Source organism: Mercenaria mercenaria, chromosome 19, assembly GCF_021730395.1.
Source record: "Mercenaria mercenaria strain notata chromosome 19, MADL_Memer_1, whole genome shotgun sequence".
NCBI classification, from domain to species: domain Eukaryota; kingdom Metazoa; phylum Mollusca; class Bivalvia; order Venerida; family Veneridae; genus Mercenaria; species Mercenaria mercenaria.
The window spans coordinates 30451798-30468778 of record NC_069379.1 but is presented as its reverse complement, the minus strand read 5'-3'; the positions used below and the strand labels follow the sequence as shown (position 1 = coordinate 30468778).

Genomic DNA, 16981 nt, shown 5'->3' with positions numbered 1-16981 from the left:
AACAATTATCTGCATTTGTACTGCTATTATCACTTTATAACTATCTCGCTTTTTTTTTTTTTGTAAATATGATGAGTTGAATTGGCAGTGCTTAGACATGAAATAATACCTTGATACATGTAAGGTCAAAAGCTAAGAGCATGAAGAAGGAAGTTTTTAAACTTAAAGTAGGTTTACATTATGTGGTTTAAGTGTATGTAGTTAGTTTTCATTTTTCCTTGTCACGAACACCAAAAAAGTAATTGTATAAAACATTGTGATATGTCTAATAATAGAAGCTCCAAGCGTTTGTTGAACAAAGCTCAGACGATGAAGTAGATGCCGTTAAGAGAAACCAAGCTTTGAGAAATAAAAACAGAGTCGGAGCGGATATTCCCGGTAAGACAGATGGACACTATGTATATGAATCAAGTAATGTTTTGATAAATATACAAACATTTGAGTATAATAATAGATTTTTTACCTCAGATGTGAGATCAGGTTTGACATGCTACATGTAGACCTGTTTGTGTCATATTTTTTAAAGATTTGTATATCTTATGCACTTAATGTGTGCACAGTAATAATACTACCAATACCTGTACTTTGAGAGAATCTACGAGATTGTAAAGAATACATCAAAGGAGGAGTAGAATATAGGGAATATTATTGGAAAGCAATAAAGATACTTATTCAAATAAAGAATAATTGTATCTGCGCACTAATCTTAGACTTAAGATTTGTGATACTTTATCATTCTGAGAAGTCAATTGTTTTAATGTTATTCTCCTGTCATAAATATCCTGAAATTGCAGGGGACCGAAACAGACCTAAACTGTATCTAGAGAGAAAACTGGGTTCCTCCGATTATATAAATGCAGTGTATGTTAACGTAAGTCTCTTTTCGTTGTGCTTAGAAATATTTATTAAGGGACTCATTACACACTGTATGAAATACGTTCGATTTGTCAGCTAAATATATAAATATATAAGTATATTTGTCACATATTGTTTAATATGTATTAACATTCAATATACGGCAATTCTTGTTTGTGTAAAATTCGTAGTTTACTTGTACTATTTACAATCAATTCTGCACAACACTTTGGAACGTGTAAATGTTCATGAAAGGAATATATATATATATATATATATATATATATATATATATATATATATATATATATATATATATATATATATATATATATGCTGTTTCTATTAAAATCTAAATGCAAATTTAGAGCAATCAGCTAACTATGTGATTTAAGTAAATAACAAAATATACAGACAAAATAAGACTAATTGCAATTACAGAGTTATACAACCATTAACCGTTATATGGTAGCCCAGACACCTCTACCAGACACTGTTGTTGACTTTCTAACACTAATTATACAAGAGAAAGTAGCATGCATTGTCAGCATGGAAACCGATTCTGTCGATGACAAGGTAATAATATATTCGTGTTGGTTCATACAAAAGTTCGTCGAAGCCATATCAAAGTAAGACGTTCAATTTTCTTGAAGCGTCATGTGCCTGTTTCGTTGGTCACATTATGCTATTATGACCTATTTTTATTAAGTATTAGGGAATTGTTCCTACATCTTTTAATTTGTCTTTATACACAACTGCCATTACAGTAAACCAAAAACAGAAGTTACGTTGTAATGTTAGACATTAGGATATGTCACATGTATGTTTTAAAATAAATAAAATAATAACCTAGTTTTGAACATAAATACGTATAAAGTTTGTTGTAAAAATTTGCAAAAGAAGCAACTTTCATTATTTAAACTGGGTTTAAAAGCGTATCTATCAATTGACGTTTTTAACCCGAGTAACATTTATAAAGCATGAATATTTAATGTCAACTACGTTCATACAACCCTTACTGAACAAAACGAATAATTGGAGCTTATATTGTTGCAATATTTCGCAAAAGGTGACTGACATCTAATTGTCTTTCAGACAATTGGATTATATTACCCGGCTGATAACCAGACACTTAAGAAAGGCACGTTTACAGTCAAGTCGGTGAGAGAAAATGACACAGAGCAATATGTGATAAGAAAATTGGAAATTGTACACAAAGGAAAGGTAAGCTTTATTAATATTGTTCTTGATCTTTTTAATTTTCAAATTTAAATATGTCACTATTAGAATAAGATGACTGCACCATTTAGACACTTATATTAAAGGTAAATTAACAGTAAACTGTAACATATATGCAACAAGGTTAAAGGCACAGTAGTACTATGTTCGTTGTTTTTATCTGTAAATGTTATTATGATGTTGCCAAGGCCGACATTTTAGTGCAATATTTTTTTATTAAATTAATTATTCAAATGTTTTCTGTTGTTAAACCTCCTCTTTAGCCACTTGGCCATATCCTCACATGTCTAATTTATACTAACAAAAATGTTTGCTTTATGTTTTCATTCTATTTCATCATTTTGAATCGAAATACACAGATACATTCTGATTTTTATGTTAAGACTGATACGGAGTTGTTATGAATATTATTCGTAACAGAATAAATAATTGATCCCTGTGTATACATATTTTAGTTTGGTACAGAAGACGTCAGAATTCCACATATCCAATTAACACAGTGGAATGAGAACAAGAACATTCCTGAAGAACCAGCAAAGTTTGTACAGTTTGTAAAAGATGTGGAAGTAAAGTATGGAGGGAATCAATCAAAGGGACCGATATTGGTGCATTGTCTGTAAGTAGATGTCAGTTTCTTTTATGTTTCTTTTTTTAGTAACTGTCTCGTCAGAACAAGTTTTTTCTAGAAGAATGGTGTATGGTTAAGAGATTCAATTAAACATCATCTCAGTTACATTCATCAATTAAAATTGTATTTACTTGAAGATGTACGGGCATCAACTCCTGTCTTGTGTATGTAGAATTTGTCTGTCATTCTTATGTCCCTGTAGCACAATTAATTTTAAATATTATGCAAATTTTCTTACCACTGAATAAATAATAAAATATGTTATGTAGTTAAATTGACATTTCAGTTGAAGCGGCTTGATAAGGATGAATAAAATCAGGGGTCGGGGGGAGATCAGCAGAGTGATATTTGATATGATTGTTTTCCTAAATCTTTTCATTTTGTTGAAATAACTAAACTAATGTAAGATACTCTCAATCTCTAGCATATGAAGATACGTATAGTTATGGTTATTTGTTATTGATCAATACATTTGTTTTTAATGAAACACCCTCTCATTTATTTATAATTTAGAACTGGTGCGGAGAAAAGTGGGTTATTTTGTGTCGTTTCCAACTTGTTAGAGAAAACACAAATTGACCAGGAAACAAGCGTAGTGAACGCAGTGCGTCAAATCAAGTATAGGCGACATATGTCAATTCCAAATAAAGTGAGTAAAATGTTTACGACTGATCATGAAGAGATAACGTTTAATTAAGAAATATCAAATTCCCAATCGTGGTTTATCGTAGAATAACCCGTGTTTTGAGTTCTTATGCGTAAGAATATATCACGTAGGCCGTAGGTCTGAGTTATACATTGCTTCGCATAAGAACGAACATCTCGGGTTATTCTACGATAAATCACATTTGGGAACTTGCTATTTTGATTCTAACACGACATACTAGTACTAACAGTGTTGGAAAAAATGGTAACTATCTTTTTACGACCGTGATACGCACCTAGATCGGATGGCGTCACTGCATGCGCATGGGTAATCGCAAAATAACCGTTGCCTGATGTTCTTCTATGTGTATATATGTTATTTGCTGGTCGTGTTAGAATAGAATTTAATATTATATCTTTAGAGAGGATATTCGTTTGTTTCAGTGTAACATTCACGAGTGAGCAGCAGATGAAAGGTATGGTGTTCACGAGTGAAAGATACTTTCATCTTACATGTGAAAAATGTATTTGATATTTTTCTTTGTAAAAAACAAAACAAATATATTTCACTGTAATATTTCGATGATTTACTGAAAACGCATATAATTTTTATCTGTTTTGTTTCAGAATATCTTATGATGTTTTTGCCATGTGATGTTTTTCTTTGAATCATTGAAATTGTGCAGAAAAGATACATTTTTTTCCATTGAACAATCAACAATGTGAACACGTACATATCTTTCTACAGAGCTATCATCACTATGTACACATACTTTTTTTGCTTTTAAAAAACTATTTACAATGAAGCGATTAAACATAAGTATGATATCTTGATACATTATATCGTTTTCTAGTGAGAGCCGTATTCAATTTTGATATACATTTCTCTAGCGGGTTAATTCATGCTATTTGAAAGCATTGTAATGTTTCATTTCAGGACCAGTACACTTTCTGTCACCAATGCGTCAACGAATATCTTCGTACCTTTGATATCTACTCCAATTTTGAACTCAAAACTTGATGCCCAAATTATCATCAATGCCGGAAATACAGAACATGTAACATAAAATATAGCCAAAATCCAACTATGAGTATTGGATGTCTAATACTTAGTGGAAGCTCGACGTAGATGTATATGCGATAGGGATACATCGTTCGTAACCTTAGAAACAGCATCAAGTAGATAACTGTTACAGTAATATATATGCGTCTAGTTTCAATTTAGTTGTATATTTATTTTGTATACGTTTTTGTAAATACGCAATTAATATTGCGCTCACTTTGTATAATAGAAATATGATTATACTTTATTTTTTTAAATATAATACAATGTGTTATACTGTTGCTTCGTTGGAAATGAATAAGTGTTAATGTTACTTTGATATTTGATATTGACTATGGAAGTCCAGCTGCGCTAAAACAGGTCAAGATTGACTGTGACCGTTTTTAGCTCAACTATTCAAAGGATAGTAGAGCTATTGGACTCGCTCATGCGTCGGCGTCGGCGTCCGCGTCGGCGTCCACGTCCGCGTCCCGATTTGATTAAGTTTTTGTATGTAAGCTGGTATCTCAGTAACCACATGTGGGAATGGACTGGAGCTTCACACACTTATTTACTGTGATAAACTGACTTATTTGCACAGGTTCCATAACTCTGTTTTGCTTTTTTACAAAATTATGCCCCTTTTTCGACTAAGAAATTTTTGGTTAAGGTTTTGTATGTAAGCTGGTGTCTCAGGACCCACTTATGGGAATGGATTGAATCTCACACACTTGTTCACTGTCATGATCTGACATGCAATGTGCAGGTCCCATAACACTACTTTGCTTTTTTTTTTAATTATGCCCCTTTTTCGACTTAGCAGTTTTTGGTTAAGTTTTTGTATGTAAGCTGGTATCTCAGTATCCACTAACGGGAAAAAACTGAAACTTCACACACTTGTTCATGGTCATGATATGACGTGCAATGCAAAGGTTTAATAATTCTACTTCGCATTTTTACAAAGTTATGCCTCTTTTTCAACTTAGCAGTTTTTGCTTAGATTCTTATATGTAAGCTGGTATCACAGTACCCACTAATGGGAATGGATTGAAACTTCACACACATTTTCACTATCATGAGCTGATAAGCACTGTGCAGGTTTCATAACTCTGTTTCCCATATTTACAAAATTATGCCCCTTTTTTTACTTTTGTATTCATTCAATTGACAAGGCTGTTGAATAGTCGAGCGTTGCTGTCCTCCGACAGCTCTTGTTTTTTTCCCCTTTTCTTTTGAACTTGAATGGGAATGAATATTCGATCTAGTTATAGGCTTCAAACATTAATTATTTCCCTTGACGTAGTTACACACTACTGGCGCATATACAACGTAAAATGTTGTGTCAGGGATGAATGAAAATGTAGGCGATAAAAATCTTCATTTTAAACTGTAGCCTGTTAAGTAAAACGGTTTAGTCAAGTCCGTTATGCATCAAGCTAAGGAAGCGACACAGTCTGGTTGCTTAAGGAATGTAGTTGCTTAAAACAGATGGCCGCTAAGACAGGTTCAACTGTATGTCTTGAACATTTGTTTTGTGGTAGAACGAGGCTTGTGTTATTGCGAATATGTACGCCCAAGTCCTTAAAATGACTTTTGTTCATTTTATAAAAAGAAGAAACTTATGGTATGTTAATGAAACAATAATGTAAATTATATCATTTTGAGACCAACTAATGCTTATTAACTTTGTTTACTATTTATATATCATTTAACAACTACATAAACTATGGGAAATCACTGAACAAAATTAAATTGTCTTGCACTATGATATCATTGACAGTGTTATCTTATTTGTTAAATGTACCTTTACGTGTATATAGAAGATTTTCCATGACACTTTAATTTTCTATTTATAGTTTTGCTTAAGATTTGCAAACATTTGTTAAATTTCCAATATATACTAAATTCATTAAACTTAAAACTATAGACTGAATGGTTGTGTGCTTTTTCTTCAGTAGACCCACCACCTATATTGATATCATAATAGTAAGCACGTCATTTACCACCATTTATTCCCGAAATGTATACAGTGAAATACATCATATTTCATTAACATAAGCGACTTATTGATGATAATGTTGTCTGAAAAAAAAACACTCGATCAAGTTGAAGTTATGAACAAAGTTCAGAGATTAAACAGAAATGCACGTGCTAAAAAAATCAGCCTCCCCGAAACATAACCATTTTTTGTATATACTTGTCTATTAATGATGGGACCTCGCCTTGAAGATTTAAACAATCTAGAGGAAGATCCATTGCATGCATAGACCGCAAACAAGTACGATGGTTTGGCAGAGTCTGATTATGGGAAGAGCCAAGTACAAGAGCCAGTACTCCTAAGCTACACCATGTGGAAGTGTTACGGAACAGTGTAAACAAAAGAAATTTTCCGCCAGGCAAGTCCCTGACACCCGCGCCGGTAAGAGAAGGGAACACATGTAAGCCTTACATTTGTTCATGTTAATGTGTACCAACACCCTTATACCAACACCCTTAACAAACCACGTGTACATGTACACAATAATTTTGATAAATGCTTGAATTGAAATGTCTCAGAGCTGTTTAATTCGTTCTTTACGACTTTTTTCTGTAGCAATAATGATTAGGTGAGCGAGGTTTGGCCTTCATAGCCTTCTTGTTTTTATACGCCCGTGGCGGCGGGCGGTCGATGTCCAAAGCATGTCCGCTCTCTAAGTCGAATAGTTTTCATCTGATCTTCACCAAACTTGCTGACAATATTTGTGGGTATAATATCTCGGCCAAGTTCGATAACCACCCAATCGCCCCAGGCTCTCTTGGATTATGGCCCTTGAATTACTCGAGAAACTGCGAATTTAGCCTTGTCCGCTCTCTAAGTCGAAAAGTTTTAATCCGATCATCACCAAACTTGCTGACAATGTTTGTGGACATAATATCTCGCCCAAATTCGATAACCAACCGAACCGGCCAGGCACTCTTACGGCCCTTTAATTACTCGAAAAACTGGCATAATTTGGGCGTATTTTGTGACAAGTTGGCACTCTTGTTAGTTACGTACACGGTTGTATTATTAGTCAGAGCTGCGAGTAATATGTAGCATTATGAAAATAGAGCATTATTAAAAAAAAACTTCATTTACGAAATATTCACAGAACAGTGTTAACCGAAAAGTAACGTCTTATATCATATATCAGATTTGAATAATATTATAATGGTCACTTGTCAAAGCAACCACGTTCCGTCAGCTCCCTCGGTAGAACAGCTTGACGGTATGTTGAATTCCTTGCTGTGGTACGGGGTCTTACAGATCATATTCATAACATTTTACTTCTGGTAGTAGCCAGTAACCACATGAAGATTAAAAGGATTAACTCTAAGTCAGATTTCTTTGTTCACTCGGTTGTTTAGAACAACGATAAATACTGCGTAAGCCTTTCAGGGAGAATGAAGTTCTGGGTTCCCACCAAGGACTTGGTTATACCAGAGATGTGAAATAGAAACCATTAGCTCTAGATGAGCTCCCTTGTGTGGAGCCCAGCTGTCTTTTATTCTCATCAAAGCAGTTGTCTAAGGGTTCAGAAATTGAAGTGCAATTCATAATTATAATATGATATGATATAATTTTTATTTAAAGTTTGTTCATCATACCATATAAACAGGAACATCAACCAAATACAGCCATAACCGACAATATTGGAACAAACTATTCATACAATTAAGATAATGAAGATAATAATCCTTGCATGTGGTTATGGATAAAATACAAAATGACAGATGATATATATGAAGCAAATTTCAATAGACACTTCTCTAATCCTAACAGGTATTCTAGATCTTCTAGCGGAAAAAAAGACACAACGGTGTCAGAATTGTTATGAAATATCTTGATTTATCTCAGATCAAATGTCAAATGTGTGATCACGTTATTAGTATATTACTCATAATACTTCAACAATTCCTTATAAGTAAATTTAGATTACACGCTTATGAATGATTTGAAAACGATGCACGCTTGGAAATTTAACTAAACAGATAGAGCACGTAGAAAGCATATATTGTCTGAAACACGTGCTTGTTGAATACACAGTTCAAACACGATACATCATATGGATAAGCTGTGCGTTATATAATATCTCATATCATAATTTAAAGTTACTCTATAAAACACTTATAAAGCATCATAAAAATTAGACCTGGAGCTCTACCAAGGTGCCTGTCCATGCCTCAAGAAATTACAAGGGGGGCTCCTATAGGGTTCTCCGCCACCAGAATAGCTTTACACGTAGACCTAAAACTGTCTCAGTTAGACTCTAAACCTAACGAAATACACAGACGTGAGCACAATTCTGACGCAAATTCAATGTAAAGCTCACGAAGCCCAGGTATAACGCATATATAATGCATTCTAAGGGTCACGTTTCATATTTATTCAATGGCAATGGCCGAGCTCAAATTGTTATCACGACCAAAACTATACTGAGATATGTTTCAGTTTATACTAATTTGTTTTAGCTCGATTATGTTGAAAGCTTTAAGCTTATTGTAACCACTATCGAGTCCGCTTCCTGGAAAAAACCAGTACTGGTGTCATATGAGAAGTCATGGTCATGACCCTAGTGCGGCTCGAACCCACGACCCCTGGATTGAGCGGCCGACACCTTATCCACTTGACCACCGCTCAAGGCCAGATAAGGACAAAAACAAAGTAGCCTGAATTACTAAGGCTTGTAACATGGTTAGTTGATGTCCTAATTTGCGTTGAGTCCTATAAGGATGAATTTTGTGAAAGATTAAAGAATTCACCCAATACCATTACATTTGCTCTGTAAATATTAAATTTTACTTAAATTGATACCGTCACCCTGCCCTAATCAATGAACCGTATGGGTGTTGAAACCTCTCAAACTGTAGATCACAATATTAATTTTAAACATATGTCTTCAATAATAGAAAGAAACACCTGCGTTTAGTCGTATACGGATGCGTATTGCGAAACCCGAAAAAACAGCTACAGATATACTTATTTCATATGCAACCTATTTTAACATTTGCTCCGTAAATATCAATTTGTTACTCCACATTGACTTCGCCATCTTCCCCTAAACACAAAACTAATTCAGCAGTAAACCCCTCAAATGGTAGATCGAAAGCTTAATTCACACAAATATGTTTTCAAGGCCAGAAAAGGACACATTTAGGTCATAGTAGCTCGATTACTAAGGCTTTTAACATCGTTATATGAGGTCCTCATTTGCGTTGAGTCCTATGTGGATGACTTTTTTGAAAGCTAAAAGAAATCACACAGTACCATATATTTTCCATATGTATGAAACGTAGTACGTATAATAACATTTACTCTGTAAAATTAATATTAAATGTTACTCAAATTGATACCTTCACCCTGCCCTAACCAATGAACCGAATCGACGGTAAAACCCCTCAAATTGTAGATCGCAATATTAATTTTAAAGTTATATCCTCGATATTATATCCTCGATATTATACAGGGACAAACATATAAGTTGCAGTAGCCCTGGATTAAAAAAGGCTTGTAATGCGATTTACACGCGGTTTTTACCTAGTACGTTGAGTCGTATACGGGTGCGTTTTGCGAACAATTGTGCACAGCTAGTCATGAGTGCCAGTATCTACTTCGACTAAAATTTATATCGGATAAAAGATATGAATGAGTTTAGGGAGATCCATGTCTTTTGTATCAGAAAGTGTTTTTCCCTGATACCAGACATGTGTCAATATTTAATTCGACTAAAAAATATATCGGATATATAGTATGAAGGAGTTCCGGGAAATTCCTGTCTCTCGAATCAGAAAACGTTTGTCTGATACTTGACATGTGTCTCTCTTGTCAGAAAGATTAAATCTTATGACTGATACAGATCGTTAGTCTTCATCGGTGCCTATGTTATGTTCGATATTTGCTTATTTTGTATTCGATATTAGATTTTTGTCTGCTTTTTAAGAGCATGTTTTATTTTATACTTGATATCTGTATAGCGTAACAGGGTATTTTATTTGTTCTTGTAAAGGAAAGTAAGGTTTATATTTTATATTGTTGAACTTCCTTCAATTTTAAGTAGGTTTAATTTAATTTAGTTTGTCTCAAGAAAACAAATTTGCCTGTCAAACGTGTCAATAAAAGTTTGTGCTACAGGCTTTTATCATGTTTAGTGTTCAATTTTGTTAAACCGATATACACATTCTTAACTTGTAATAAACAGAAAGTTTGGCGATATAATAAAGTAAAAATTCATGGGCCATCTAGCATTTCTTCTACATAAAATAGGGTTATTATAACAGTAGCATGATCTGGGATGCTGTATTCGGCTCGTGCGGATTTTTGCCAGATCGGATCTCATGAGGCGCATCGGCAAAATCCCAGATCTAGCTACTGTTATAATAACCCATTTATTATATAGCTCAACCTTTTGTTATTGTTGTTGTTTTGACGAAATTTTCAATGTTTATCGATATTAAAATGGAACTAAGTGAAGTTTTATGTGCGCTATTTGTAGAACTGTGTCAGGTCATGCTTATTAATGAAATTAGTCCGGCAGCATTCAATACGGTAGGTACAATGCGGAATTTAAAAGGTACAATACGGAATCTTTTTCTGCCGGTCTATATTTAATTGTGAAATACAAACCGATTTTTTTACAGAATTTATACAGGTATATTTTTAGAACGTATATATTTAGATGTAAGAAACAGAGAACAGGTATAGAAGAGAAAAAGCTAGATAGGCTTATGTTACTGTAATAAAATGAAATAAAATATTCTGTCTGTTGTGTTTACTATTTAAAGAACCTATTGAATGAGTTGGTATTATGAAAATGAATTAATGCTGAAACTTTGAGATATTTTTGCGTTATCAACTCATGTTCCGACTAATACATCGCCGACGTATTCTGTTATAATTATGGGCTGATCACATAACAACGTTAAATTGTCTCCATTTCGAATAAAGTAGCCATTATGTTTTGTAATGTGTATCCACCGTTTTTATGATCTGCGGAAGTAATGACATTTAGTGCTGAAACTCCTTATACATTTATTTACAATGTTACTTTCGTAATATTTTATTACATAAATTTCACTTGAGATATCATATACCACCAGTTTAAAGCTACACGCTCACAGTTTGGGTTAAATATTTCAACATGTTCGTTTACACCAAGCTTGGCGTAGAATGTACATGTATATATGACACTGAAAAATGATTAAACGGGTTGAGAATAAAAGTCAAATTTTGGTCAAAGTGTAACAAGTAAGTATAATTGTTTGCATTATTTCAAAAGCGTTGCAACGGTTAACTACCTTCTGCACAATATTTTTGGTTATTTGTAAGAATATCTTGCCAAAAACTTATGTTTTATTTTCTACCCTTGAACTCACTTTTCATTGATTTTGAGAGAAATTATTTTTCGCCGAAAGTGTGTGGGCTAATTAGTTAATGTGTTCAAATAAAACCCGATATATTAGAACAAAAACAAACTGAAATTTACTGAAACAAATAAAAAGTACTGAAACCTACAACGACAGGTTCATCTTCCATGAGTATATGTGTAATTGTTATACAACGGCATGCGTCAGCCCACAAGGCAAACAATGTCATCCAGTTTGAAAGGCAGTTGAAGCACATATTCTTACAAATGTAAACAGTAACACCATAAATTGTGTGTCTCATTGCTTCCCATAAGTCCATTGGGTAAATTTGGTTTTTCATGCAAACGTATAAAGTAAGATTGTAATATCATTCAGAGATTTCATATATGATCACGCCGTAACAAAGGAAATACTAAAAAAGACACCATAGTTATATCCGAAAGGAAATTATTTTGAAAATGAATTCAGATTGCTTTATTTTTTTTATTTAAACAATTGCAATTTACCTTCAAAAAAGTTTTAAATCAACGGGCACACAATCGCGAGAGAAACAGTAATTGTATTCATTTCAACCAACGTTGAAAAAGAATTTTGATGACATGGAAAAATGATAAAATTAGTGAAAAATTAAATTTTTGCCCAAATAGAATAAGAATTTTGATTTTTCACGACTACTCAGTCAAAAATTTTCCGCACAATATGTTTAGTAATTTATAAGGATCCTTCAAAGTTTGCAAATTACACGTATCAATAAATCTGAATCACTAATTTCTTTCACACAGGTACAATATTGTATCGATTTTTGAGACGTTCGCCTAAAGAGTGTGAAAGAGTTGCTTTAAATGGGTGTCTGAAACTTAAAACCATTTACGGCTTTTTTTTTTTCTATTTTTAAACAATCTCCGTTTACAATTTTATTGTTCAGTATACATATCTTCCGGGTCGAGGATCATTTTTCAGATTTATGCAGCATTAACCACGTGCAGTATTGTAATATATGTCCCAAGGGTAATATGCAGACTATTACGTTTTTGTTGGAATACTTTGACGATGATATGACTATACATGATAAAATAAACTGTTAAAGTATTACGGTGTGTAAAGAATTAATAAGTGTTTATTCATTCTCAACTGTATCGAAGCAATAAATTTTTGGGCAAGGAATCATGTGTAAGTGTGTTTAGGATATTAATGGTGGTTGTGTTAAAATAGACAACATCCGTCGTCAACTTGGAGGTTTTACCTGCATAGCCATCCGGCAATTGCATAGGTATTCCTATTACATTCTATCTTTTAAATCAGCAAACATTTTTACCCTAATATAGGTTTAATATAATTATGAACTTAGTAGCTGTGTAAATTAAAGTGATTTGATTTTCAGATGACCAGCACAGCTTATTGCACAGTTAGTTCGTAAAATACTAGTTATAACACTATAAAGTATGAATATATTAGTTCTTATCAGGAAGTTTAACAGGCAATATTCAATAAATGTGCAAAAATATATACGATTTTAGTAAATATACAGTATCATTACTGAATGCATATCATTGTTTATTTCATGTAGCATTAATATGGCATTCAGACAGTTACATTTTTTTAATCTATTTTATTATTTTCTCTATTTTGTAAAAGGTGCATCCGGCCAATGTGTTAAGGAGCAACACATCAAATAAATAATTCAATTTGCATGACACTAACTGTCTACAGTTTTCATCTCTAAACACAGTTGTCCTAGTTTATACATTAGTGAACTAAGCAGATAATTTAGTATAAAATAGATTAAATATTATTGCTTGCCTCCAAAAAGAGTAACCACGCCCCATCAAGCCATACGTAATAATGAATATGCACGTGCAGTTCAATTCGCCTGGTTGCATACGTAACATGTATTGCTTTTAAACAGTCGATGTGACGACACTGATCTTTCTACATGAAACTTAAATGCATATGTTGAGTCACTTAAATGTGATATATGGTATACAAGTACATAAAATGTTTACCATTTTACCTTTAAATTTGGTAACTTAAACAATAGTAACATACGCTACATAGGGCCAAAACATATACATGTAATATGATATTACACACATCAAATATGTTGTTATTAAGGTCACAGAAGGACGAGCGTTGCTGTAAACATCCCTAATTATTTCTTTTGAATTTATAAATGTAAGATATAAATGCAATTTTCCGTAACTATTTTTATGTCTACCATTACGATTTCTCTTCAATCTTTACTCTGTAACAGTTGTTTGAGACCAGAATGCTTTTATTTTAATTCATTTGTTTCGTATTCATTGGCATAACCCACGACATGTCAATATAACGGACGATTCGTGAAACAATTATGCAAACAATTGCCGTTTGAATACAGTCTATATTTCCCAAAAAGTCGTGTTCTTCTAGAATATATAGCTATAAGCATTGCGCGGTTACTGACACGTTACGTCATGACGTCTATGATGTTGTAATGCAATCGGTCATAGCTGCCTTTTGAGATTAAAATTCTGTGGTATCTGGTTTATGCGTTTTTAAGAGGTTTGTTTCTCCCCTACAAAGTGGGTTCGATGAGAGAAATATTAGAGGTATTAAGCAACCAACCAGATTCAAGCAGCAACACTTCGGATAGGGTGCGTGTTTAAGACGTGTAAGACACCTAAAATGGTACTTTCAGCTTACTGACAGAAGATAAATGTTTTTTTTTGGTTTTTTTTGACCAGTTGGAAAGTTGAACAATTTAGCCAATTTATGTGTCAGTCTACCCTATCTAGTGCCAAGTAACACGATACAACGATCGTCTAGAACCGATGTATTATCAGTGTGTGATATAAAGCGAAGTAACCCTATTACACAGCGTGATATTGCACTGATTAGAAGAACGTGATAGCATCCATTCTGGCTCTGCGGTGAAGGGACAAAGCGCAGGATTATAACTTCTTTACCTCTTCCTCTTAACTACCAAATTATTCTTTTGTTTTGTTTTGTTTCTCTTACAATAGGATACGTTCAGAATTATTTGAAATGTCCTTTACAATAACCAAAGACGTTTCTTTTGAACCACTTTTGCTTTCAGATGAATTGTTTAAGAAAACATTGATTAACCGTGTATAGTTTTTCTCTTGGTGTCTTATATAAATGCATGCCATTTTAAGCAATAAAGAATGACATTTTTCTCTGGCGGGTTTTCTTGACCTCTCTGTGCTTCTGGAAAACATTAGGAAGCCGTTAAAGGTGTAATCTTATCTTTAAGAGATAATCATGATGTCTAATATAAAAGCATGTCGTTTGAAGACGTAAGGTTTGTTATTAACAAGGTCATACCCTGCCCTATTGCAACCGAAGAAGATAAAATTACTCCTTGCAGCCGTGTTATTTAAAGTTTCATTCTGGGATCATTCTTCACATTTTTAATAAGTGGTGCCCTTTCCTACTAGCGTGCATCAAAGGGACGTATTCATTTTCCAAGTTTCCGTTGTAAGAAAAATATATGCAACATAAAGCAAAACGTTGAGTGTATTTATTATTCAAGTGCCGATTTTTGCAAATATATATGATAGTTTAAAGCTATTCGGACATGGCTGGGGTGGAATATAGCAACATATTTATTTCTACCCGTTTTGGTATACAGTGCATATAAGATATAAAGTGAGTAAACATATATGTTAGATATTGGTAAGACAGCTACAACAATATTGCTATTTTCTCATTTTTTCAAGCAAAATAGTTTGGATATTTGTTAGGGTTTGTTAAGATCCTGTACCAGTACGTTGTAAAACCAGTCACTTTCAATGCCAAAGTTCTATATATGTTTGAGAGAGAAAAATGTCGCTTACAAAGTATGAAAGAGTTACTTTCAACGTATACAAAATTCGCATTGTCTGAAACTTTAAACTTTAAAGTCGTAAAATAATCTTCGTTTACATTTTTATGGTAGTTTAGTGCGTCAACAGTACTTTATATCTTCCGGGATGTTTTTTTTTTTCAAATGCGTTGAAGCATTAACCGCAGGTAGTATAACAATAACAAATATTGTAGTATTTGTCTAACATAAAATACTTGTAAATGAGTTAAAGATTAATATACAAACTATAACGTCTATTGTCGTGCAATTATACGTAAATTTCAGTTCAAAAAGATAAAATTCATGATGCGTTATCAAGACAATGTGCAGAACCCATAAGTCAGCCATGCCGGCTCAAGGTCAAGGTCACAACTTAGGGTCAAATGTTTGAGCCTTCCATTTTATGTCCGCTCTATATCTCCTAAACCCCTTGAAGGATCATCATGAAACTTGTGTCAAATGATCACCTCATCAAGACAATGTGCAGAACTCATAAGTCAGCCTTGTCGGATTAAGGTCAAGGTCACAACTCAAGGTAAAAGGTTTGAGCCTTCCATTTCGTGTCCGCTCTATATCTCCTAAACCCCTTGAAGGAATTTTATAAACTTGTGTCAAATGATTACCTCATCAAAACAATGTGCAGAAATTATGAGTCAACATGCCAGCTCAATGTCAAGGTCGCACCTAAGAGTCGAAGGTTTGAGCCTTCCATTTTGTGTCCACTCTGTATCCCCTAAACCCCTTGAAGGATTTCCATCAAACTTGGGTCAAATGATTACCTCATCAAGAACTCATGAGTCAGTCATATCAACTCAAGGTCAAGGTCACAACTGAAGGTCAGAGGTTTCAGCTTTGTATCTTCTAAACCCCTTGAAGGATTTTCAAGAAAACTTGAGTCAAATGATCACCTCATCAAGACGTTGTGCAGAATTTATGAGTCAGCCATGTCAGTTCAAGGTCAAGGTCACAGCTAAAATCAAAGGTTAACACCTTCACTATCCATAGCAGTGGCGAGGAATTTAGCTGTCTTTCAGACTGTCTTGTTAAACTTTTATCGATCCGTTTCTTTATAAACTTTTTATAATTTATAATATTTCCTCAAGCTCAATAAGAGACAAATTTCAACGTGATGGTTACTGTTCAAAACATTTGCAGAGATAGATACGTCAAAACTATTGTTAATCAATTACAATACACATGCTGAAACTGTCGTTATCATTTGTTTTCTAGGATGCCCCAAGTAAACGGATTTAATGATACAGAATTCTAGCCCCAACATTGAAAAATTGAGGTCGAGTCCTGTGGCACTGTTTTAAATTTTTTCTCACTCAGTTCAAAATATCTC

At 33.6% G+C, this 16981-nt stretch overlaps 1 protein-coding gene across 3 annotated transcripts in view; it reads left to right on the top strand.

The window, feature by feature from the left end:
- LOC123542313 (receptor-type tyrosine-protein phosphatase epsilon-like) overlaps positions 1-6335 on the top strand; it is a 113194-nt gene extending 106859 nt beyond the window's left edge. For all 3 annotated transcript variants that reach the window (XM_053530956.1, XM_053530958.1, XM_053530961.1), the window contains 7 exons: positions 276-378; positions 795-871; positions 1297-1431; positions 1951-2079; positions 2550-2710; positions 3236-3371; positions 4305-6335. In XM_053530956.1, coding sequence (XP_053386931.1) covers positions 276-378; positions 795-871; positions 1297-1431; positions 1951-2079; positions 2550-2710; positions 3236-3371; positions 4305-4388 — 825 coding nt within the window. In that variant the 3' untranslated portion in view covers positions 4389-6335. The remainder of the gene's footprint in view (positions 1-275; positions 379-794; positions 872-1296; positions 1432-1950; positions 2080-2549; positions 2711-3235; positions 3372-4304) is intronic.
- Positions 6336-16981: the final 10646 nt, after the last annotated feature.